Source organism: Nycticebus coucang, chromosome 14 (assembly GCF_027406575.1).
Source record: "Nycticebus coucang isolate mNycCou1 chromosome 14, mNycCou1.pri, whole genome shotgun sequence".
NCBI lineage: Eukaryota > Metazoa > Chordata > Mammalia > Primates > Lorisidae > Nycticebus > Nycticebus coucang.
In genome coordinates, this window is record NC_069793.1 from 58,283,484 (window position 1) to 58,310,758 (window position 27,275).

Sequence of the window (27,275 nt, forward strand, 5' to 3'; positions counted from 1 at the left end):
AAACACGTGATTTGCCGCATCCACCCTCTCCAGTAAAGCCAAAGATGACTGCTTATGTGGGATAACAAGAACACATGGTACAGTTGCAGGTAAGGTAGTGAGACATCTTAACACTGACACTTGCTTTGGGTGAAGCATGTTAAATGATTTCCGTTACTGCTGCTTAAGGACAGAACATCCCCCAGATGGGACATCTTCCTGGGATTCCAGTTTGTGAGATTAGGTGTTCCCATGTCTATGTGTGGTGTACTCAGCACATCACATCCAGCAATGAGCCATGCACAGGCCGGACATTAAACCTCCCCAGAAACCAGAGGGATCAGTATTTCCACACTTAATTCCCCATTTTGAAGTAACACATTAGTGGTCATTTGATAAACTTAATGTAACCATTGGCAATGGAGAACAATAATTTTTCCTTTTCAACAGAAAAAAAGCCTTTGAGTAGACAAATCTGATATAAACTTTTAACAGAAGACTTCACCCCACACACCCATATTGAAGATACTACCAAGGATATGCTATTTAAGTCAGGCTCAGTGTGACTCTTTACAAACCAAATAATTCTCTAATTTATCCTTTGGGTAAATGGATTTTTATGTTACAGTTTTGCTTAAAATGAGATAAACTCGAACATGATAATTGACACAGCAATAGCTCATTTCCAATATTTATACGCAGGAACATCAAGAGAAAGGTAACTTTCTCATCCTATCTTTAGCAGTCCAACAATAGGCTTTTTTGGTAAGTTCTCAGGTTGGAGGAATATTCGAGAAAAATATTCTCTAAGTGAGGTGAGAAACTCCTCAAGTAAACATTGGGAAGGAACCAGTAGGGAATGAGACCCAAAAGACCCAGGGACCTTGGAAAAAGCAAATGGCTCCACTAAAACTCCTCTCTCTAACCTTAATTGGTCAAATGCCAAAATAAATGAACTTTACGAAGTTAAGAGCTTTGCAACTTTCACTAAGGATAACTACAGGTGCCCAAGCCGAAACCACGGAGCCCACCGACGCGAGTCGAGCTGAGAGTCCAGGCCCAGGCCGGCTCCGCGCCCTGCGACCCGCAGGCAATGGGTTCCGGCCCGGCTGCCCTGGGCTAGGAGTTCCCTGGCCCTTAACCCAACGCCGCAGGATCCCGTCCCGCCTTTCTCACCCCAGACCAAGGAAAAGGACAGGACGCTCAGGAGCAAGAATGAGCTGTGCCTAGTGGGATTCTGCCCTAGCTCGGGGCCATCCCCAACTCCCAACTTCCCGGAGTTTCCTTCGGCCTCGTCCACCTTCCCACGGCTCAGAAGGCCACCGCGGCCTCCCCTACCTGGGAGTGCAGAGCCGGGGAAGTGGAGAGCGTACCTTGCAGCTCAGGAGCCGCCCCCAGGAGCCCTGGCGATGGGAGCGCAGGTGGCGGGTGTGGCCCCTACAGCCTTGCCCCAGCCCACCAGTACCCGGCCTCGGAGCAGCAGCCACCGCCCGGGTCCCCACCCGTTCAGCATTAAGCCACGGGTGAGCTGGTTCTTGATCTCTCCCCTAGCTGGGTGGCAGCACCACCCCTCGCCCTCTCCCAGTCCACGTCGCTCTTCTGCCTCAGGCCCCGGTACGTCCGTCCCCAAGACCCAGTCCAGGGCCCTCAGGTCGCGCGAGGCGACGGTGGCGGCACTCACCTGGGTCGCGGAGCCGAGGTCTGGCACGGTCCCGCAGGTGGTAGATGAAATCTTGGCAGCTGTCGTGCTCCAGGGCCCCACGGGCACAGAGCTCGGCCAGCAGCTGCAGCGCCTGGTGACAGAGCGCGTCCCTGGCCCCGGGCATCGCCCCCCCGCATCCTCGGACCGCGTCGGGCAGGCGGGCGCGGGAGACAGCCCTCCGCCTGCCAGCTCAGAGCCGCCGCCTTCGGGCCGTCAGCGCTCGCCGCCGGGGACCCACGGAGGAACGGTCTGAGCCCGAGCCGCAGCCCCAGCCGGCCCGGCCTCCCACCGGTTGCATGCAGCTCTTCTCTAGCCGGTCGGTCAGGCTTTCTCGCTCTCCAGCCGGCCCCTCCGTCCCTCCCCCGGCACAGAGGAGAGGCGGCGCCGCACAGCCCGGCGCGCCTCTCTCCTCTCGCTCCGCCCGCCACTCGCGGCCGCCGGGGGGCGGGGCCGGGTCATGGGTGAGCCCGGCAGGATAGGATCGCCGCGGCCCCTGCCCGGGACCCGGGGCTCGCGGGCTGGTGCGGAGCGCGGGACTCACTCTGCTCCGGACCTTGTGCTCAGATCGGCCGCGCCCAGGCTTGGATAGTGTGAGCCGGTGCGTGCTCCGAACGCTCTGTTCACCTCACCCATCCGCCCCGATGCAAACCGAGTACCCGCTCTCACCCCCACGGTGTGGCCAAATCACGTTCTTGGATGTGTGGCGCGAAGGTTGCAAACTAGACTACACCTGCCAGATGAGCAGAGCAGAGTCTCTGCTTCAAACTTGGAAAAAGCTTCCTGGGCATAAACCTTGGGCCTAAGGTGCCAGACACCCAAATGTGGGGTTTGGGCTCAAGATTCTTCAACAAAGGAAGGGTTTCCCAAGCACAGGCCCTCACTGTGGTGCTTTGGAGAAGGTGTAGCCTCTCAGATGAGAATTAAAATCAAATAAATAAATGACTCCTGGGAAAGACTTTGCGATTTACCCGAAGCTTCCTAAGTCCTGGCTGGTTTTCTAAGGAACTGACTGGAAATATGAATATTGACGACGTGTCTGCAGCACCCAAGGAAGAGTATTACAGAATCTTGGATATTTGGAAGGGACTTCAGGGCACCTCTCATCCAGCCGTCTTTTCAGCTTTTGAAGTATGAGCTCTTTCTGTGTGCCAGGCACTCTGCCACAGGTCTGTTTGGGTATATGATTTCATGTAATTCTCTAGAAAGCCCAACGAAATCCGTATAACTGATGCCCTGGCTTTACCAATGAAAGGGACTCTGAAAGGTGTCACTTGCCTAAATTCATATATGAATTTGACTTTGATCCTTTTCTTTCTTTCTTTCTTTCTTTCTTTCTTTCTTTCTTTCTTTCTTTCTTTCTTTCTTTCTTTCTTTCTTTCTTTTTTTCTTTCTTTCTTTCTTTCTCTTTCTTTCTTTCTTTTCTTTCTTTCTTTCTTTCTTTTTCTCTTTCTTTCCTCCCTTCCTTTCCTTTTATAGTATAATACTAGTGTCCAGGCCCTGCTCTAGAACCATTTAAGTAGAAATTATAGGAGACTCTCTCTTATATTAACTGATAATTGGCACTCTTGACTTAAGGTTGTGCTGTCTCTAGAGACATCTCATAACAAATCATATTGCACAGAAAGATAATTCGGCATCCCATAAAGTATTCACCCAACAGGCAAGTTTTGAAATCCTGCCCTGAATGGTGCTAGGGCTTCAAGGAGCTTATAAGGGAATGGTAGAGAAAATACAGAGTTGTAAAGGTAAAGATACCTTTAGAGAGTTATGAAAAGACAAGTAGACTCTGCCCTAGAAACCTTAGGAGGGGGAAGAAACAAGCTGAAAGGGAGCCTGTGGGAAAAAGTCAAAGATGCTGGTCTTTGAAAGAATGAAAAGGCCATGTGACAGTGGAGGTAACATCAGAGGGAGTATGGGACTAGGGCTGGTGTAGTAACGATGAGGAGGTTGTTTGTTGAAGCTTGTAGAATGTAACATTAATGCCGCTAGAGAGGAACTGAAAGCAAGAAGTTTAAAATGACTTTGACAAACCAGGCAAGATTTGGAGAAGACCTAGACTAGGCCAAAGGCAATGACTAATAGCCAAAAAAGTCCACATTTGAAAAACATTTCAAGTATTAAGTGACAAGGTTGCAATCAAAGCAAGGAGGACACAATGAAAGAAACAGAAGTTTCAAAAGCTCACGTGGGTCCTATGTGAGCAGACCCTGATGACTGTAACGCAAGGGTTTGAGAGAGAGAGAAGACCGGCAAGCATCAATGAAAAGGTGGAGATGGAGTTGCCACGCTGGATGGGCTCCTCCAAGAAAGAAGAGCTGGAGAAATGGGAGAGAACTTTGGCATTTAAAAAGTGGCTTAGCAAGGAGGAGACTGGAAGGTAGCAGTCAGAGAAGGAGGAGGAACATTTGGGCAGCAAACAGTGGGGAGTCATGAGGGCCAAGGGAAGGAGAAGTGTTTGATTAGAACAATGACCAAGAATATCAATATCAGCTTTAAAATAGAATTTAAAGAGAAAAAGAAACCTAAAAAGTGTCCTTTGGATGTAGCAGGTAGTAAGACATTCAAAGTTTAGAGAGAATAGTTACTATTCAAACCAATTTTATTCACGTTAACATTTTTTGTGCCTACAGTTTTATATCAGAGAATACTAATATGTGCATCGTTGGATTGTTATAAAGATTACATAAAGTAATACATTTAAAGTGTTTACAACAAGGGAGCAGGGAGAGGGGAGGAGGGAAAGGGATGAGTGCTCTCCCACTTAATGGGCGCAATGTTAGGGCATATGACACGCCTCTTGGGGGCAGGACATACTTATAAGAGGGATTCTACCTAACAAATGCAAATATTGTAACCTAATTCTTTGTAACCCTCAAATTAATCTGAGAAAAAAAAGAAAGAAAATAACGTGTTTACAGTAGTGCTGCTGCACAGAATAAGCTCAATCAATACATGTTTTTGTTGTTGCTGTTAGGTGTCTGCTATGATGTGCCAGAAGCTAAACATACTTTCTTAACCTATTACAATATCCCAAAGTGGTAGACATTATTTCCTATTTTGCAGGTGAAGAAAATAAAATTGGATGGTTAAATAATTTGTTCAAAGACTAATTGGCAGATTGTTCCCAAAGACAGCCACAGCCATCCCTCCCATTCCACACGTCCTTTTTCAATGTGACTTTACCACTCCTCCCATCAAGCAATTGAATCTGTTTTCATTTTCCTTGACTCCGAGCAGGCCCTGTGACTTACTTTAATCAAGAGAATGTGTATAAGTAAGATTCTGAACCATATCTAGGCCTTAGAACAGAGGTTTTCAACCTGTGGTCCGCAACCCACAGGAACTGTATTAAGGGGTTGCGGCATTAGGAAGGTTGAGAACCACTGCCTTAGAAGATTTTGCAACTTTACAGGATAGCTTGCTGGAAAGATACCCTGATGAAGAAGAGAAAATGTAGAGAATAAACATTGTATGGAAGGGAACTGAGATACTGTTATGGCCAGGAGGACTAAAGGCAGTGGGGATCACATCTCAGCCCAGGTATTACAAGTCTGTGGCAAATTAGCTTTCTGTGCTGCCCTGGATAAGAAGTTTTGCTGTTTAGTCTTAACTGTCCAGGGGTAAGTCTTTCAAAGCAGAAAGACAGAGAAGGTTGTAACTAAAAAGAGAGGTGAATGGGAGAAAAGCTGTTTGAGGATAGGAGAGACTTCCATATGTTTATAGCAATGTTTCTCAAAGTAAAGTTCACTGTCCCTCTGCTCAAGAATTGCCTGATTTTCTTATTAAAATACTGATTCCTGGGATTCACCCGAACCCACAAAATTATTTTTTAAAGAGTATCCCCCTGGTGCTATGCTTTGAATGTTTGTCCCCTCTAAAATTTGTGCTGAAGTTTAATTGCCATTGTAACAGTATTAGGAGGTGAGGACTGCAGGAGATGATTAGGCAATGCAGGCTCTTCCCTCATGGGGGGAAGGGGGGATTAATGCCATTATAGAAGGGTGAGTTTGGCCCTCTCTTGTCTCTCGGCCCCTTCACCTTCCACCATGTGATGACGCAGAAAGGGGACCCTTGCCAGATGCTGGGACCTTGATCTTAGTCTCCCCACACTCAGAACTGTGAGAAAATACATTTGTGTTCTTTATAATTATCCAGACTCAGGCATTTTGTTATATCAGCATAAATGGACTAAGACATGTTCTGAACTATACTGAGGAAAAGAGCCCTTGGAAAGGAAGGTTTGAAATTAGCTACTGTGTCCCCTGAGAAATAATATTAATGATTATAACTGATTTTTATTGTGCCCTTGTTATTTAATATATGCCATACACTTTATATACACTATTGCATTTATTCCTGAGCACCTAACAAGATACACATTAAATTTCCATTTTACATATGAAGAAACAAGCACAGAGATATTTAGAAGCTTCCTTAAGATGCCACAGCTTATGGAGACAGCCAGGATTCCAATTTGCATTTGTCTTGTTCCAGAGCCTGGGTTTTCTAAGCCATACTACTTCCCCAGCTCACCTCCAGGGTAAAAATACCCAGTATTTTGCTCAAGTCCACTCATCTTACTGTTCACTGTCTGGTACATGTGCTTCATGGGTCAGAATCCCTTCTGAAATGTGGCACCTGCACTGAGACCAGAGTTCCCAGTGTCATCCTTCAACCTGTGGCGTCTAGTACTTCCTGCCCCATCTGCACCTCAGCTTCTGAATTGCTGCTTGGATCCCAGTACATCAACACACAATGGATGAAATTCCGTTTAGTTTTCCATGCTGCTCTTTCCTTTCATGCACATCCTCACCCCTATTCCTAAGACTGAGATTCTGTACTCGGGAAATGATTTGATATTCTTAATGGCTGAACTTCCTCTTGTCATTTTGTTTGATTTAGTTCCTTGACTGATAGTTGCCTTTATCAAAAAGAAAATAAGATTTTATCAGCACAATGGGTTTTTATCCTAATGATTGATTCTCCCATGCAATGCTCAAAAAGTTTCTCCTTAATGATCCAAATAGGTATTCATCCCCATGCTTGCTTTAGAGCCTGGACCAGGAGACTAGAACTGACTTAGAGCTTAAGTTTTATGACAACCTCTGTTGTCTTGAACATCAATCCCCTTTAAAATCTGTGAGCTTCATCCTTTCCTTTTTGATAAGAATGCTCCTGAGAAATGAAATGAATGCCAATTGGGAATTAAGCAGATCTACTTTGCCCATGTGTCTGTTACTGTTGCTGAGGTTATCTCAGTAACAGGTTGTTCTGGTATGTTCAAAATCCTTATTCCTCCTTCTTGGAATATGTGTACTTCTTCCCCATTTTATGGCTGCAAATTATAAAGTTATAGCTCAATTTATTTCACTTTAAAGAAAATAGAGATTTATTAGCATGAGGTTGAAAAGATACATCATACACGGAATATACTAAAAGGAACAGAAGGCAACGTTCCGGGTCAGAGGGCCTGGCACTCAGCTGTCCATTCTTCATAGATACTCGTGGTTCTACATTTGTTCATCTTTCAGAACAAGGCCAGGAGAGAGAGCAGAGGTCAGATTTCTGCTGAGTGAGACTGAGAAAAACCTGGACCTCAGTACCCTTCCCCACCAGATGGATTTTAAAAAACTGGTTCTGGCATCCTTAGAGCGCCTGTCAAAGTGGATGGTGCCCTTCATCCTGGACAGGTATGGACAACTGCTGCAGTCACTCTGGACGCTTCAAAGAGAGGACAGTGAAATCCAAAACTGGCTCAGCTATATGACAAGTGGTTGTGGAATATCCCACTAGTTAAAGAGATGGCACTAATAAATATCCGAGTTAACCAGAATTTTTCTTTCATCACTCATGCTAACAATGAATTTAGAGGAGTCAGACCTATACCAGGTTCTTGTTTATTAAGGGAAGAGGTCAGTGTGCACAGGTACGGGCAAGAATATGAGCATTGGGCACTTAAAGATGAGTTTCAACAATCCTTTTCTTGGTCTTTTGCTTAGTAACAAATGGCCTTGACAGAAATCTCTGAGTACCCAGATAAAGAGGGCAGGGGATTAGCAGGGGAGGGGCAGTGAGAAAAAGAGAGATTGGTGGGGGAGGGGTCAGAGAGAGAGATGGGCAGGGGGAGAAGCATCATTATGTCATTAAAGCTTCTTTGGTCTTATTCAAAGACCATATGAAAACCAAATGTTTGTTTCAGCCTTCACTCTGTGCAAAGCCAGGCTTTTCAGGTTACCTGCTGAGTTTAGTGCTTAATCACACTTAATCAACAAATCAATTAATCAAATGTCTAAGTGCCCACCACATGCAAAGGTTTTTGATAAAACTTTTGGATGGTCTCTTAAATTTTATAGTTAAACTTTCTTCCTCTTCTTATATCTTACATTAATTATAGCTATAAAATTACTGCTTTCTTATCAGACAAATGTTTTTCACTAGATTTATTTTCTATTGTGTAAATATTTTTCACAAATATTATTCAAAAATTTATTCCTCTTAGTGTCACTTATGCTTTGAGTTATCCCTATTGAAAATTTTATTGGTTTTTTCTTTCTTACCTCAAACCTACCTCTTCTAATTTTCTTCTTTCTCCTTTCTTTCTATAAATTCATTCTGCACAGGTTTTATTGGGAAGCAAGGAAGAATTTGGAATCTTAGAGGTCTTTTTCAAAGTGATTATAATAATTACTTACAATTATTTTTACTATTTTTTGAGCTCATGCAATGTGTCAGATGCTCTAAAACATGTTCTGAATATATTAGCTCATGTAATCTTCATAACAAGTTTAGGAGGACAGTATTGTTATTAAGTATCTACTTTTCAACTAAGGAAATGTAAGCATAGAAATTAAGTATCCTGTCCAAATTTACACAGCTGGGCAGCAGTGATGGGCTTTGTGGCTCCTGATCCCTGCTCTCAATCATCCCTCCTCTGCAGGTGGGTCCAGGTGAGAACACAAAGCCCACATCCTGAAGATGAACAGGCCCACGTGGCCAATAAAAACAATGCTGGCCTCAAGCCTTTGCCATCTCTGGTGGATGTAGTCACATCTATGCCCTGATTTTGTCTTCTGCATGTGAGGATGGGCAGGGTCTAACCAACATATGTTTGTATCCTGTGTGGTCTTTACAGACCAGCCTGTGCATCCATTTACAGCTAACACTGAGTAATTGCTCTGCACCACATGCTGTGTGCTGTGCTTTACATGCTTTTCATTTAATCATTACCACAGCCTTTGGAAATAGTTATTGTTATTAGCATCCTGATTTTATAGATGGGAACACTGCAGCCCTGAAGCCTGTCACCTGCCCAAGGTCACACAGCTAGTAAGTAATGGAACAGAGAGATTTGAACCCACATTAGGGAGATTCCAGAGACTGAAATCTAACCACCATACAATATTATCTCCCCCATGAATCTCATATTAGAATGCTTGCAGGATGTTTCAAATTTTTATCCACTCTTAGAGGTTCTTGTGTCCTCCCTAAACAAATAAGAAAAAGCAAATCCACACACTAGAATGAATTAAAGTGCAGGTAATTATACTACAAACTACAAGCAAAACATTCTCTGCTCACATTACTTATTCTGCTAATCCAATCCCACTGATTATGAAATCAATCAGCAATCCCACTGTGGTCTAAGTCCTTTCCAAAAGAATTTTTCACGGTCTTTTTGCCACTTCCATTCTGTATTTCTGCCTCTTGTGTCCGTGTGTCTTAGGGTTATCTTACTCCAGTACAGAGTCCTCAATTTATCTATCTGCAACTAATGAAAGTTTGTATTTTGCATGGAGATTTTCCACTTCTAGACATACGCTTTTTTAACATTCAATAAGTGTAAAGTAATTGTTGTCCTTTTACCAAACAAATATTTTTTCCCTGTTTCCACCTGGGCAGTTACTTTACTAAGTTTCTCTAATCTCTTTTCTGTCCTTTTTACATAGATCTCTAAAATATGTGCCATGTGTGTATGTTTTAAGTAACTCTTTTTTGGGGAAAAGAGTAAGTCTTTTTCTAAGTTTGGCCAGTAGAGGAAGCCATGGATTCTATCTGTTGCAATAAAACAATGTCCACAGATGTATATGGATGTACCAAATAAGCTATTTTTTTCTTTTGAATCATGTTATTCCTGGTGGAAAAATATTTATTACCAAGGAGAGTTAAACCTCCAAGGTTCATAAGAGCAAAGCAGTGAGCCAAGGTGAAGACTGATTTTGCATTTCATAAACAGTCTTTAGAGTTTAGGCTTCTTCTGAGAGAGTTTAGTTAATTGAAAGGAAGGGAAACTCATCAAGTTTAAATAATATAGTTTTTATGCAAAATCTTAACTTTAATGAATTGTAGGTAGCTGCCTGTCATTGGGGGTTTAATTAGAAGAAGAGGTATACTTTTTAAATTAAGGGTTAACCACCAATATTTAAAATAAAAGCATATATCTAATTTTCTTTTAGATCTTAAGATTATTATATATCTATTGTCCTTCTTGAAATTGTAGTTCCAGGCGGTGCCTATAGCTCAAAGGGGTAGGGCGCCGACCCCATATGCCAGAGGTGGTGGGTTCAAACCCAGCCCCAGCCAAAAAAAAAAAAAAAGAAATTGTAGTTCCATTTAAAGCAATCTAATGTTATTTGTGGACTGCTTTAAGGACACTACCTAAACAAAATAGTAAGAGGTGGTCTTGTTCACCTTTTGTTTTAATAAAATTTGTTTGGAGTACTAGAAGATATATTTGAAGCTTGTTTGGTGAGGATTTTTGTTGGTTTTTAAAAAGCCATTTTCTATGGCATTTATGAGGAAAATATATATAGTATTCAAGGAAGAACAAGTAGACAGGTTTCCTAAAGCATTGAGTTCTTTTTAGATTATGTTTCTATTTTTCTTTAGTCTCCAGTAGTTTTTAGGCTCAACTGACAGTTTTTTTAGGCTCCATCATAGTAAATCCATTAGCTGACATTTCAAGTTAAAAATGAAAGTTAAAATACAAACATAGACATCTAGGGGTGGAGAGAGATGGAGATGGGTGGGGAGGAACTGGGACTTGAGGGGCTGGAGAAACAATAGCATCTGAACCGTCTCAGAGTGTGGCCTCAGTGGTCTTCTTTTCTTTTAACCTCCCTTCTGCCTGAGCTCTAAGTGTTAAAGTTCCCCAGAGTGTGGGGCTTGGTTCTTACACCTCATTTCTCTCTTGCTACCATTTTTCTAGGAAATCTCACTTAGTCCTATGCTTTCAAGTTCCTTGGTAAACTGATGACTTTCCAGTTTACATCATCAGCCATAATCTCCCTTTAGCTTCAAACTTACATGTTAATCTTCCTAACAGTAACTATTTGAATTTGTAACTTCACCTCTACCTCTACCTGTTTTGTCCCAATTTTTCCCATGTAAGCAAATGTAATTGCACAGGTCTAAATGAATACATCATTTTCTCTATCCCCTTTTCTTTCCCTCCCCCTCCTAATCCAAATACACTAGCAAACCTTTTTGCTTTAAGGTGTGTGAAATATCCCCAAATCATGATCCCAATACAAAGTAGCATCAGCTTCTGACTGGACCTTGTAGTAACTTCCAATAGAAGACAGGATTGGTTACTTACCCAGCATCTACTAATCTACAGCAAAGCCCCATTATTTATTTTTTTTCATACAGCCACTTTCCTCCACCTGGCCACATGCTTTAGGTCATCTGGCTCCTTCCCCAGATCCAGAAGGTGGAACCTAATTAGCCCAAGGTAATTGTAGTAATATCATTCTCTTTACCAGTGTCTAGTTTAGGAAGGAGCATCTGACCAAATTACAGCCAGTGAGACATGCTAAGTAAGGTGCCTTTTAAAAATGGGCAGAAGAAGTATAGAACCTCCTTGTACCTTTAGACATTATCATGTCTAATCTGAGATGTGGAACTGTCACAGTCAAAGTGTGACCACACAGAGAGGATGAAAACACACAGGGTTGTGTAGAACACAGGGTTGAACGCTCTAATAAAATGGAGCCAGACTCTTGACGGGTCACCTCTGTAGCCTCTGTACAGCCTTCTTCCTCTGTACTTCCTGTTATGGGAGCAAGTACCTTACATATGATTTAAGCTGCTTTGAAGCAGTGTTTTTTGTTACTTGTCTTCAGAGGCTTCTGTATTGGTGTGAGTTCCTCCTGGCTGACAACAGAGACCCTAAATAGTTTAAATAAAATGTATGAAAGAATTTCCTAGAGAATATCAGGCTTTGAGGCCAGGCAGCCAGGAGAAACATCCATGTTCTTTCAGCAGACTATTTCAGTGGTGACTCTACCACCCCACCACTATTGGGTGCAGGCACAAAATTTATAGGGACAAAGTGGGGCACCAGATTCACCCCTGCCTCTGAAACCTGAATCTCCCTCCACCACCTTCACTGAATTCATTCTCTGCAGCACCCCCTTCTTCATATCATTCCCTCTTGAACTGATGCTTCAGTTGATAGGGCAGGTTGGTAAAGCTCAGGACTGCATGGGAAGCAAGTAAAGAAAAGTCTCTGTTGGGCGGCGCCTGTGGTTCAGTGAGTAGGGCGCCGGCCCCATATGCCGAGGGTGGCAGGATCAAACCCAGCCCCGGCCAAACTGCAACAAAAAAATAGCCGGGTGCTGTGGCGGGCGCCTGTAGTCCCAGCTACTCGGGAGGCTGAGGCAAGAGAATCACTTAAGCCCAGGAGCTGGAGGTTGCTGTAAGCTGTGTGATGCCACAGCACTTTACCAAGGGGCATAAAGTGAGACTCTGTCTCTACAAAAAAAAAAAAAAAAGAAAGAAAAGTCTCTGTCATGTTTATCACCAAGCACCCAGCATCTTACACAGTGCCTGACACATAGGAATGTTCAGGGAATATCTGTTAAATGGAATAAGGTGGATAATGAAGGGCAAGACTCAGGTCCAGATCAGCCAAGGTACTCATGAGAACAGGCATAGGTCAGGAGGTTGGCAAATAGTTACGAACCAGGGTTATATGCCAAAGAATCATGTAAATCAGGAGACAAGAATCCAAGTGAGCATTCTGGATGTGGATACATGCAAGAGAGGAAACAGAACAGTGAAAAGCCAGCAGCAAGTTGGGAGGAAGTCCATGCAGACAAAGCTGAGCTTCCCTCCATCCTCATCTCTTTTACTGTCCATCTGACCTATACAGGCCAAAGCTATTAATGACAGAGTTGAAAAGAGCCCTCCCCTCCACACACAACAAAATCCATTTCCAGTTGGTACTTAAAAATATGACCTTATTTTGAAATTGGGCCTTTGCAGATATAATTTGTAATTGGGCCTTTGCAGCTAGAGGTGAAATTATTCTGATTTTGAGTAGGTTCTGGATTCAATGGCTGGTTTTCTCATAGAAAGAGGAAAGGACATAAAGAAATATACAGAGAAGAAGATGGAGGCAGAAGTTAGGTGGATGCATCTAAAAGCCAAGGAGTCATTAGAAATTGCCAGGAGCCACAAGAAGCTCAGAAGAGAAAAGGAAGGACTCTTTTATAGAACCTCTAGAAGAATAGCCCAGCTGACACTTTGATTTTGGACTTCCTACACTCTTGTTGTTTTAAGCTGTCACATTTGTAGTAAGTTGTAACACACCACATTTGCAGTATGTTTGTATGTAACTTGTAACAGTAGCACTAGGAAAATAATAGCTATGCCAGGGATCTTTTTCCCCTAGGAATAAAATAATTGCCCGATAATTTAACCAGATAATATTTTAGCCAATAACTTGTCCAGTATTTGGCAAAGAGTAGAAGATTTGAAAAATACTTGTTGAAATAAATGTTTGATGATTGAGTGAACTGGTATAATTTCGAAAATCTCTTAGGAGAAATATATTAAAACCTTTCAATGATTCTGTCTGCAAATATGAAGAGTCAAAAGCACCTGAGGAACCTGACCTTTTCCTGCTGACTGAAATGAAAATGCATTATCCTTGTATATAAATTTATATAAGAACTTAAGTTTAAGTCGGAAAAGAAAACAGAAGGCCTTTTGGAAATATGTCTGTAATTTTTATGCCAAGTTTAAAAAATATCATCCTGAATTTGTACCCAAGATTTAGTTCTTTACTCCCTATGCTACTCAGTGTAATAAATGGAGCCCTGGGCCAAGAGCAAAGTTATGTAGGCTACTGTCTCTGTTTCATTCAGGTCACTTTAGGCTGATGGATTAAACACGTGGATACATATGATCTCATCAGTTACTGTGGGCTCTGTAAATATGGAAGATCAGCTTGTTACCTGTGAGACTTCATGATCCTGGAGGAGGGATATCAAGTTAAAACAAACGGCCATATTAAAGTGGTATATATATATATATATATATATATATATATATACACATAGTTACAAAATAATGCAAAGAGCTGGAGAGAGAGCAATCCCATCTAGAAGAACTGATCTATTATCTGGCACTCTGTCCATAAGAAAGTTTCTTAATATCTCTGGATATCAGCATCTCACTGTCAAAATTCATGTGTTTTACAAGAATAGGTCCTTTTGGGTATTAATAGTCTATCAGTGATGTTGCATTAGTCTGCTTCCTGTGAATTAGTCTCATCTCTCCTATTAGACACTATGGGGTAGGAATAATGTCCTGATCACCTTTCTATCTCAGAGCCCAGGGCACTGCCTGCCCTTAGAAGGCAGGCACTGAGTGCATATTGATTGGCTAATTCAAATTCACCTTCCTCTTATATTCAAATATCTCTGAATCAAGTAGAATTCAGCACCCAAATTGACAGACTTCAAACAACTGAATTTAAAGATATACATTGAATACCTGCAGAGAGATATTCCTGGCCTAGCACCTTCCCCTCATCAGTCCTGTGAAAAGGGCTTGCAAAGGCTTTGGGCCTCAGTTTTACTTTAACAACAATCTACTGAAAATCTCCCTTTTCTGAACTGATGTCAACTCCTCACACCTCACACTTCTCTCTTTTAACATCCAGGACCTGTGGCCATTATGCATCTGTAAGTGTGTACAGATCTTGAAGCTGTGAGTGTCTGCACATGAGAACTCTGTGTGTGTGTGTGTGCAAGATATCTAAAAGGCAGATTTGTCTTGCATGCTTGTGTTGATTAGTCTAGTGAGAGGAATGGAGTTCTGTATGGCCTTGTAGAATTCCTAGCCCAAGCTCCAAAACCAGAAGCCTTCTTCCAAATTACAGAGGTTATTCATCCCAGAGAACAAGCATGGCTAGACCTCTCATGCCTTTTGCTTGTTAGTTCTGGGGCCTTCATCTCTTATTACTGGAGGGAAGATTCTACTTATTGTGAAGCTTTAGATAAGGATAACATAGAAAAGCTACTAGTTTCAGTTTTTTCCCCCCTTTGGAGTAATTAAAAGATAACAAGCAAGTTTGACTTTTTCTACTGAATAGATGATCTGCCAGAAGCACTGTTGTCTGCAAAGTTTTTTTTTTCACAGACACTTGTTTTAAGTTTATGACTTTCTTGGCTCCCAGAAGGGCAAGAGAAGAAACCATGTATTTTTCAAAAGAAAACATAGAGCCATAAAATAAAAAATAATGGCTCAATAAATTGATACAACCTCTCTTTCCCTGCTCTAAGTCACACTTGTCCAAATGAATATGTATGAGCTAACGCCCAACAGGTCTGAGGGGTAAGCAGGTCCAAGAGGTCTCCAGAGACTGTCGCATGAGTATTAATATTAATCTGGGATTTTCAGTGAACACAAAGTAGCCTAATGTTATACGACTAATATGGTTTCTAGGTCAGGATGACTCCTGAGGCAAAAGGAACTTGTCTGTGCTGGAGAAACTTCAGGTTTCTAGTCCCTCATCACCCCACCCTCCCCCAGAGCTTGCTGTTCTATCACAGAACTAATGGCCAATGAGAGGGAGCCCATTTGTGGAGCTGCTGCTGTTCTAAGCACTTTATGGGCATTAACTCATTGATTCCTCAAAATAATGCAGTAAAGTAGGTGCTATTATTATCTTCATCTTCTGAGTAAGGAAACTGAATCATGACAAATATTACATCTCTTGTCCAAGGTGACACAGCCAATAATTAGGAAATCAAGGGTTCAAGCCCAAGCAGTCCAGACTGCTTTATTACCCACCATATTATGTGATTGACCACACCCTTGTGGCAGACAGGTTCTAGAAATGGACTTGTAATATCAATATTAAAATAAAATCAGAGTTTACATAGAACATAACTTTGCCAGTTATGTGTTTGAAGTTCGATTAATGTTAAGGATTAATATGAGGCAAATATTAGGATGGAAAACACCGAGAATCTGTTGTAGCAGCTCACAACTACAATTTTTAAAAGTGTACTAATAAGAGCAAGAGGATGTCAATGCTTTCTCTGCCTCTACTCTTTTATTTTATCTTTGGATACAAAGCTCTACCGTCTGTTTATATAGCCTCAGCTATGTTGAATCCTGGGAATTGAATTGAATAGAAAGAGACTTACTAATGAGTAGGCTGCTGTGTGCAGTTGCCAGGCATGGGGTGGGGTGGAGGTGCACATGAGAGGGGAGTGGCTCCTCTGCAGCTTCGGGTAGGTGAAAACCCTGGACTGCTTAGCATCCTCCTCACTTAAGGCCCATGTAGATTAGTGGCTTTACTTGGGATCTACCAGATTTTTTTTAAACAATAATTTTATTTAACTTTCTGTGTGTTGATAGTAGATCATTGGGAAGTGAGGGAAGGTAAATTGGAGTTATTTAGCAAGACTCTACCTGAGCTTTTGTGTTTTTTTTTTTCTAAAAGAGATTTGCATATGCATCTTAAGCATCAAACGGAATCATGAAAATGAAAATGGTTTGATATAATATCCTGAGACCTGTTGCTTTATACCATGATGCATCCTTGAACATATCATTGTATTTCCTATAGTCTGACTCTATTAAACAATTTATTCCATTCACAAAATCCCAAATAGAATCCCTGACCAAGGTTGTCAATTATCTGTGATATATACTCCATTATTTTTCCCACTGAATTATTTATTACTACATAAGAAATTATCCCAAAACTTAGCAACTTAAAACATAAAACATTTATTTTCTCACTGAAAATTAAATATGGGTCAGAAATCCAAGTGTGGCTTGACTCCATACCTCTGTTTCAAAGTTTCTCAAAAGGTTGTAGTTGAGTTATAAGTCAGAGCTGTGGTCTCATCTGAAGGCTTAACAGGGGGAGAATTCCCCTTACAAGCTCAGTCAGGTGACTGTTTGCATGTTTCATTCCTCACAGGCTGCTGAACAGGGAGCCTCAGTTTCTTTCTGGCTATTGTCTGGAAACCATCCTTAATTCCTTGCCTATGGGCCTCTCCATTGGAAAGCTCACAACAAGGCATCTGGCTCTCCTCAGAGAGCCCAAATAGAATAAGTAAATGTCCTAGATGCTCAAAGAGAGAGAATCCATGGCCTTTTTGTAACTTAATCATTGAAGTGGCATCCCACCACCTCTGATCCATTCTGTTTGCTAAAAGCGCATCACTAAATCTAGCCCATAATCAGGAGGAGGGGTTTTTGCAAAGATATGAATATCAAGAAATAGGAAGCATTGAGTACCACCTTAGAGGCTGCCCACCCCATCCATTTAGGACAGGGCCATTCAAAATGTGGGATTGTTGATGCTTGAGCACTGTAATCTAGAACTCCCCAAACTCTCAATTATTTAAGTCTTACTATTTGTATAATATCCAAATAAGGTGGCTCCAGTAGCCATGCCACATACTTTATGAAGTATACCTACTTCTGCAATTGCTACAGTCTCTTAGATTTCCAGGCAGGGCTTATGGTCTAAGGAGTCCATCTTCAGTGGTACTTCACCAATGTAGGTTTTCTTTGCTTCTGGGTCTACGTTACCTATTGCCATGGACTCTTTTTTCCTTTATTCTTTTCCTTTATTCCTTTATTATCAGTAGGATATTTTAGCTAACAGATTTCTACTGATGATTTGGAAATGATAAAAAGTAATTATAATCAATCAAGGAAACGCTCTCAAATTTAATAGAAGATATCATTGTTACTAGAAATATATTGTTCCTTCCCCACTACTAGGAATTTCTCACTGCCTGGGACCCTCTATCTGTCTTCCAAAGAGGCTTCATGCCCCCTACGTAAAACGTTCCACCTTCCCACTCAAGGATCAAATATGCCTATTCTTAGGGACATTGAGAAAAGACAGTCTTGGTAAACACCCAAAAGTTCCTGTCATACCTCTCCTCAGGGTATAAGTGCCTACTCATCTACCCTGTTTCCCTGAAAATAAGACATCCTCTGAAAATAAGACCTACTTACAGGAAAGATAAGATGTCCCCTGAAAATAAGACCTAGCGCATCTTTGGGAGCACACCTTAAAATAAGACCCTGTCTTATTTTCGGGGAAACAGGGTAGTATTTACATAATCAAGTAGGGTCATTCAAGTGGTTGATTAAGAAAACATGTTTCATGCTCAGCACTTGCAGCTCAGCAGCTAGGGTGCCAACCACATAAACTGGAGCTGGCGAGTTCGAATCCAGCCCAGGCCAACTACAACCAAAACATAGCCAGGCATTGTGGTGGGCACCTGTAGTCCCAGCTACTTGGAAGGCTGAGGCAAGAGAATTGCTTAAGCCCAAGAGTCTGAGGTTGCTGTGAGTATGCCACAGTACTCTACCAAGGACAATATAGTGAGACTCTGTCTCCAAAAAAAAAAAACAAACCAGAACATGTTTCAATGTGAATTTCTATGTCTATCTAGATAAAGAAGTGTTTGGCAGCTTCTCTTACTAAAATATGTTAAAGGCTGGTGCAGTGGCTCATACCTGTAGTCCTAGTACTCTGGGAGGCTGAGGAGGGTGGATTGCCCGACCTCAAAAGTTTGAGACCAATCTGAGCCAGAGCGAAATCTCATCTCCAAAAATAGCCAGGCATTGTGGTGGGTGCCTGTAGTCTCAGCTACTTGGGAGGCTGAGGCAAAAGAATCACTTGAGCCCAAGAGTTTGAGGTTGCTGTGAGCAATGATGCCACAGCACTCTACTGGGGGTGATAAAGTAAGACTCTCAACAAAATAAAATAAAAATCAGTGGGACCACACCTATGGTGCATTTTACAAGGGTACATGTTAAATCTACTAAGTGTAGAATATAAATGTCTTAATACAATAACTAAGAAAATGCAGTGAAGGCTGTTAACCAGTTTCATGAAAGTATTTCAAATTATATATAAAACCAGCACATTGTACCCCATAATTTCATTAGTGTACACAGCTATGATTTAATAAAAAAAATAAATGCAAAAAAAACATTTTAAAAGTTCTCCTCTTCTGGGCACTGTGTTACAGAGTATGATCTTCTTTTATATAGAAGAAACTCCACATTTATATAAATACAAGGCAAGAAACCTAGAAAAAATACAACTGTTTGTGGAATTACAACTGAGGAGTGAGGTTATTTTGAAGGAGCCCTGTGGGAGGCAGAGTAGAACAACAAGTAGTGAGACAAATTTTTACTTTATATAGTATATATTATGTATTTATATTTTAAGATAATCAAATACATTATTTTTGTCACTGCATTTAAAATTTGAAAATAAAGCATCCTGGCATTAAAGAAGAGGAAAGGTTGGATAAAGAAACAAAGGCTGGGGTGGCGCCTGTGGCTCAAGGAGTAGGGCGCCAGTCCCATATGCCGGAGGTGGCGGGTTCAAACCCAATCCCCGGCCAAAAAAAAAAAAAAGAAAAAAAGGTTAGCTTCAAAATACCCCTCAGCCATGCCAAGTTCCAGAAAATAATGGAGCAATATACTATAGTTTTGATAGAAAAAAAAAAGTTTTCTGAGAAGAATTTTGTCTTCAACTAATTTTTACATTCTTGATGGCAACATGAAGATATTCTCAGCTGTTCAAAGGTTCTGCAAGGACACCCTCCTCATATTCATATAGAAAAAAATATGTATATATGTACTTCTACATTTTATTCCAGCTACTCAGGTAAAGACTCTAATGAAGAATCAAGGAATGTGCAATATGTAGTATAAAATGATTGAAGAAGAGCATAAATATCAATAAAGAGAGAATTCATTAATATAGCCAACAAATATTTATTGAATACCAATTATGTGTCAGGAGCAAAATGAAACAAGGAATTGTACTCTTATGGTTCTCTTATTGTGGTTACATAATATGCCAAATGGTCCCATTAAAAAAAAGGGGGGAGGTATGGTAAGTGGCATCTAGAGCATAAGGAAATGGGTGGCCAAATTACAATTTCCACAATGACATTTTAGAGATTGATGTTAAACATCTTAAGTAAAGCAATAAACGTAACAGGATATCATAAGGTAATATTCACGGAATATTATTCAGATTTTTACTCTTCAAGTTTCAGATTCACTTAGTAATAAACTTCATTGGTTCAGTGCCTGTAGCTCAGTGGTTAGGGCGCAGGCCACATACACCCAGGCTGGCGGGTTTGAACACGGCCTGGACCTGCTAAACAACAATGACAACTACAAAACAAAAAACAAAAAAACAGCTGGGCATTGTGTCAGGCACCTGTAGTCCCATCTACTTAGGAGGCTAAGGCAAGAGAATCACTTAAGGCCAAGAGTTTGAGGTTGCTGTGAGCTGTGATGCCATAGCGCTCTACGGAGGGCAACATAGTGAGACTCTGTCTCAAAAAAAAAAAAAAAGTAGTAGTACCTTTATTTTTATTTTTTGTAGAGGCAGAGTCTCACTTTATCGCCCTCAGTAGAGTGCCGTGGCGTCACACAGCTCACAGCAACCTCCAACTCCTGGGCTGTAGGCGATTCTCTTGCCTCAGCCTCCCAGTAGCTGGGACTACAGGCATCCGCCACAACACCCAGCTATTTTTTGTTGCAGTTTGGCCGGGGCTGGGCTTGAACCCACCATCCTCGGCATATGGGGCTGGCGCCCTACCCACTGAGCCACAGGCGCCGCCTTTATTAATACTGTCCATCAATAATAGGTTAAAGGCTATCGCCCCTGCAGATGCCTGAATTTTATATTATAAAATTTAATATCTATTCCCAAGAAAAGTTTTTGAAAACAAGCGAGATTGGAAATTTTCTTTACACTAGAATAAATACCAAAATCTAGAGACAATATTCTAAAGGTTGAAATGTCATAAATACTTCTTTTGAAATTCAGATACAAAAGAATTATCATTGATGTTTTCATTATTTAATATTACTTTGTATATTTATAATGCAATAAAAGAGTTACATATAATAAAGTATGGAGAAAGATATTTTATCAATTATTGATTTATTGATCTGGAATACCCCCCAAATTTTAAAATACTACCAGAACTAATAAGAGAAGTTAGGAAAATGTCCTCAAGCAAGCATAAATATAAAATATTAATTGTTGCTTCTTTTCACTAATATTAGTTAAAATTAAAGTGAAATATTTAATTTATGTCATCAAAAATAATTAAGCAAATTAATAAATAACTCTGTGGAAAACAATTTAGAGAACTGTGAATCATCTACATGAGAATTAAAAACATGTTCAGATATTATAGGGAAATAAATGTAGAGATATACAATGTTCCCCAATGAGAATACTAAATATTATTAAAGTAATTATTTAACTTTCAAATAACTTAAAGGTTTAAAGAGATTCTAATAAAAACTTTTCTAAAACAGTTCTTTTTTTTTTTTTTTTTTGTAGAGACCGAGTCTCACCTTATCGCCCTCTGTACAGTGCCATGGCGTCACACAGCTCACAGCAACCTCCAACTTCTGGGCTTAGGTGATTCTCTTGCCTCAGCTTCCGTAGTAGCTGGGACTACAGGCACCCGTTACAACGCCTGGCTATTTTTTGTTGTAGTTTGGCCGGGGCTGGGTTTGAACCCCCCACCCTCCGTATATGGGGCCGACGCCCTACCCACTGAGCCACAGGCACCGCCCCCTGAAACAGTTCTAATTTTTACTTGACAAAGTGATATAGGTTCATTTTTTTTTTTTTTTTGTAGAGACAGAGTCTCACTTTACCGCCTTCAGTAGAGTGCCATGATGTCACAGGACTCACAGCAACCTCTAGCTCTTGGGCTTCCGCAGTTCTCCTGCCTCAGCCTCCAGAGCATCTGGGATTACAGGCGCCTGCCACAACGCCCGGCTATTTTTTGGTTGCAGTTCAGGCGGGGCTGGGTTTGAACCCACCACCCTCGGTATATGGGGCCAGCGCTCTACTCATTGACCACAGGCGCCACCCTATAGGCTCATTTTTTAAAAGTATATAGCTTTAAATACAAGTAAAGTTCAAAAAAGATAATGTAAAATAAAACAAAAGGGTAATGAAGAGAGATTTGTCTTACAAGATAATGAAACCTACCATGAACTTGCCTTGTAACTTTCAGCTACCTACCATGAACTTGCCTTGTATTTAAGGCAAGAATTGACAATTTGATCAATGGAGAAATATAAACATTTTAAAAACTGTTATACATGTAAGACTTTCATATATTTACTATAAATCAATATGTAAAAGAGAGTATTCAATAAGTAATGTTTAAACAATTGATTAGATATGGCGGGAGAAATTAAAGAGACATCAAAATGACTTAGTGATGTGTTAAAAAATGAACCATCATTAAGTTGGCTATTAGGGCAACTAAACCAAAGTAAATTACTCTAATAACTAAACTAGAATTAACTATAAATGAGCATTTTATAGACTCCAGGAAGGGAACTTTTTTCCTAAAGATGAAACATATGGAGGAAGTCACAAAGCAATAAATAAATAAATGAGATGATATAAAACCAGTAGATTTAATTACTTAAAACTCTAAAACCTGTTTCTTTTAAGTTATTACAAAACAAAATTTAAAATAGTTGACAAAGTGAAAATTATTTATAGACAAAGGGTTAATTTTTAAATAAATTTTAAAATAGCTGTCAAATTAAGAAGAAACACTGTATTACCTCAGTATAAAATAATGGATTAAAGACAATGATAATTCACCAAGGGAGAAGCAGAAGAAGCCATAAAATAAGAAAAGTATATAAATAAAATGTTTGACCTTTATAGTTATGAAAAAACATGGGTTGAAATAACAATGAAACAATGTTTTCCTGAGTTCAAATTGGAAAAAAAAAAAAAAAACCAGCTAAAGTACTCAGTGTTAGTGTTATATAAATACTATGTAAAATCCTATCTGGAAAATAATTTTGGAAAAGTATACAAAAGTACATAGTTACAATATTAATATCTATTAATACTAAGTACATAGTTATTAATTAATATTAATATCTTTAGACTTAAATAGCCCTTATATATTTAAAGTAGTAGCTATTTGAAAAAATTCATTCTCTAAGCAGTAGAGAAGAATAGCTAAACGTTGGCAGATTAATAATATATTTTTAGAGCAGTTAAAAATTACATTCTTAAAAAATTATTTAATAATATTAAAAATATCTACAATGCCATGTAAATGAAAAAATCAGAATGAAAAATTGTTTATATGACATGATAATAAATTTGTGTATATCCATACATAGCTACCCACAAATACCAACATGTGCATACAGAAAAATGATGAGATAAATATACTTAAAACCTAATTTTATCTTTATGAGTGGGTTAGGAATGCATTTTCTTTGATTCTCTTTATTATTTAATTTTTGAAAATGCTTAGAATATTAATTTTTGTGTTGTGGCAGGTGCCTGTAGTCCCAGCTGCTCAGGAGGCTGAGGCAAGAGAATCGCGTAGGCCCAAGAGTTGGAGGTTGCTGTGAGCCATGTGACGCCAGGGCACTCTACCCCAGGGCGGTACAGTGAGAGTCTGTCTCTAAAAAAAAAAAAAAAAAAAAAAAGGAATATTAATTTTTATGATAATTAAAGAATTATTGAAGCGAGATAAGGGTATACTTGTAGGACCTATGAGATGTTTGTGTATGTATTCATCCAACAAATATTCAGCAATCATCTGCAGATGCCAGGCACTGTGGTAAGCCCTCACAGCAATATGAAAAATAGAGACATACATGACTGGATACTTTCTGGACAGTCCTCGTATCAACAGTGAACAAAATGGGCAGATTCCATCCTCTAATGACTTTACAGTCCTTGTGCCTCTCAGGATTCATATTTATGATTTTCAGCCTCTCTTTTTCTAATATTATCTCATGCAGAATAAATAGGTTGCATTTGTCTCATACTCAGCAAAAAATAAAAAAGAAATAAACTTACTTTTCTGGAAAGAAAACCTAGCAACCAATTCTCTTAACTTCCCATCCATTTGCTCTAATAGGCAGCCCTCCCCTGGAGCTAACATTTTTCATGAAAGATGATTGTGTCATGGACAGCAGCCAAATTGCCAAATGACACCTTCCTTTTCCTCTGATGTGTTACCAGCCCAGGAGCTCAGTTTAGCAGAAATCTGTGCTGAGGTCTGAAAAAGAATGAATTGTTTCTTCTAAATAAGCAGTAAGATGAACTCTAAGAATAGGCAGTAAGATGAACTCTAAGAAGACCTATAGTAAGCTACTTTCTCTCCCAAGATTTTGCTGTTGCCTCTACAACATAGCTGTGTGTCTGTGCAGGGTGCATTAGTGCATAGGTGCCACAGATATATTACATTGTGTGTACTAGATTTCCCAAATGAAACTTTATAATTTTATAAAAATATAATAAGTGATTAATAAATGATTTCAAAATTACTCTTCCCTCTGCTATTGCCCTTTTAATCACCAATCAGCTGCGTAAGAATTTTAAAGCATCATTTTTCCTGCAGTCAAAACAGTTTCTATCAGCCAGTCATTTAACATGTAGTGAATCCTTTCTGAGTGCCAGTAATGATTCTAGCCACTGGAGATACTGAGATGAATGAGGCACAGTCTTTACCCTCGATGTCCTCAATAGGGTTGAGTGGAGTTGTAGTGAATATTACAAGGGCTATGTTCCAGAAACTTTGGAAGACAAATGAAAAACCAATTAATACATTCTTTTAGAATGATCTGAATTTGGGCGGCGCCTGTGGCTCAAGGAGTAGGGCGCCGGTCCCATATGCCGGAGGTGGTGGGTTCAAACCCAGCCCCGGCCAAAAAACCACAAAAAAAAAAAAAATAGAATGATCTGAATTTGATCATTGCACATTGTGTACATGTATTTAAATACCATGTTGTACCCCATAAATATGAACCATTATTATGTGTCAGCTAAAGATAAAATTAAAAACTGAACATAGGCTGTAAGTCGAAATCTAACTTCTACAACCACCACCTAAACAAAAAACTCATATATAGAATATGTAAAGAACTCTCACAAATCATGAAGAGAAGACAAAAGAATAGTCACAAGTTACAAAGTCTAGAGAAAAAATATCCAAATGAGCAATAAACATCAAAAAGATGTTCAATCTCATTTGATTCCATGAAATGCAAAGTAAAGCAACATCACAATGCCATTTTTCCTCTCATCAAATAGGAAAATATTAAAAGCCTGACAATTTCAATTATTTGCAAGGATTTGGGGAAAACAGAATTTTCATACATTACTGGTATTTCATAACAATTTCAGAGAGAAATTGGTAGCTTCTAGCAAAATTACAACTATGCAAAGTTTATGAACCAGTGATTCTCTTCTAGATGTGCAAACTAGAAAAAATTCTCACCTGTGTGCACCACAACACATGAATAATGAAAGTAATTAATCTACTATTTGTGATTTATAAAGCTGACAATAAGAGATATGTCTATTACAAAGGGACTAGATAAATAAACTTCATAGGTTTATAGCCATGTAATGAAATACTTTACAATGAATAAAAAGTCCAGGGGTTAATGTTTTCCTTCAGTCATGGCTGGGTCCAGAGGCTTAAATAATTATATTAGCTCTCTCCCCCCTCTTCCTACCCTCTCCTCAGTTTTTAGTTCTGTTACTCTGTGTTGGCCTCATTTTCTCCTACAGTAGATGAACTTGTTCTCTGGGAGTAGGAAAAACATTTGCCAGCAGTTCCAGGTTTATGCTGCTGAGTGTAGTAATCCCAGTGGAAGGAAAGGAAAGATCTGTTTTCACAGTATCAATCTCAAGGAAGCATTCTGATTTCCTCATTTGGGTCTTTATGTCTACCCTTGAAACAATTACTATCACCACAGGCCTTGCGATGATTCCCTACCAGACCAAAGGGAATGAGACAGGGGCAGTTTCCCAAGTACAAGAGGTGGTTTCCCAGACAAGGAGAAGAGATGCTGGCAGCTAAACTAATGGGCATCTCACATCCACCAAGATTTTTTTCTAGTTATTCCTAAACTTTAGTTACATAAACTTCCTCCCATTAGTGGTTCTCTGGAGAACTGAGATGGGACTTAGAAGGCAAATGCCATTCTATGAATCATCCTTCCATAGATGTGAGCATGGTGGTGGAAAGTTCCAAAGCTGCAGGTGCTGGGCCTGCAGCAATGACACCTATGGTAGAAAGCACATCTTTCGTCTATGAGTCTTCAGCATGAACTGGCCTAGGAGTGGATGTCAGACTTGTCCTCCCCACAAATACATAGAGAAGGAAAAGCTTTGGGATGAGGACAGGGAGATGACCCTGCCTTTTTGGGTCACATGCCTCAGGAGCTTTTTGCTTCTTCTCTCCCCTCCCCCCACTCTGCTGGGCCTCACGGCTTGGCTATTTTCTCTGTTCCTCCTCTCACTCTCCTCTACCTCTGTGCCTACTTCCCCTTGTTTTTAACATACTTCTTTTCATCTTCTCTATTTTCTTGTGAGAACTGAAGTGTTTTTTGGTGAAACAACCAACTCCAGATTTGGGGGGAAGATTATCGTCATTTTGCCTATTACTGAATATGAGAAGACTTAATTCACCGCACTGTAATATATATGATGAGACTTGCTCCTCCTGTTTCAAAGGATATGATTAAAGACACCAACGGGAAGGACAGAAATACATGCATAACAATAGAACATATCTAACATGTTGGAATGTATTTGTGCAAATATAAAGATATCTACTTGGACAAAGAAAGCCCTGGGAAATGCGTGGGAGAAATGCCATATCCTTAAGCACCTTGACTTCTTAACAAAGCTGACGGTCGCAGGATGAAAAGACACCCAAATGCCTCAAGAGGACCTGTCTAGATGATATGCCTTAAGTGATTAGCCCAACTGACCCGTACAAGCCAGAGGACCCTGAAGGGTAATATTAGTATTCATACTGTGCCTGGCTGGCTAATAACCCATTGGTCCCAGAAATTTAATTTTCAATTCAGCCATACCTGTGGTCACCCCACACTTCCTGGGTGCAGCTTTAGTTCCAATGTCCACTTTGGGAAAAGCCAACACACAGCTTCCCTCCTACTTTATACCACCTACATAGCTCTCTTGTCAAACAGAAGTGTGAGTGCTTTTTTCATTCTCCACGGGAAACATCTGTCCTTCCCCAGTGTGGTCATACCGTGAAAAGAGCAACTATAAATACTGCTCTTCAGCCTGCTTTCCTCAGGGGCTGGTCACCAGGCAAAATGTCAGAGCAGCTGTTGCTCATCAATTCACCCTCTGTGATCTCAAATACCAATTAGAACTGTGAACTCCTAATTGCCTCATTTCTAGCCACATTTTAAAGTAATTAATTTATAATTGAGTAATGCATTAATAATAGCCTTA

General features: G+C 40.3%; 1 protein-coding gene across 2 annotated transcripts in view; it reads right to left on the reverse strand.

Annotated features, from left to right (window-relative positions):
* The window catches only part of SYT9 (synaptotagmin 9), a 245,340-nt gene extending 243,259 nt beyond the window's left edge, over positions 1 to 2,081 (reverse strand). Inside the window, exon 1 of one of the 2 annotated variants that reach the window (XM_053561266.1) lies at positions 1,661 to 2,081. In XM_053561266.1, the coding sequence (XP_053417241.1) occupies positions 1,661 to 1,805 (145 nt within the window). In that variant the 5' untranslated portion in view covers positions 1,806 to 2,081. The remainder of the gene's footprint in view (positions 1 to 1,660) is intronic. The other variant, XM_053561267.1, reaches the window with a different exon arrangement.
* Between the last annotated feature and the right edge of the window lie 25,194 nt (positions 2,082 to 27,275).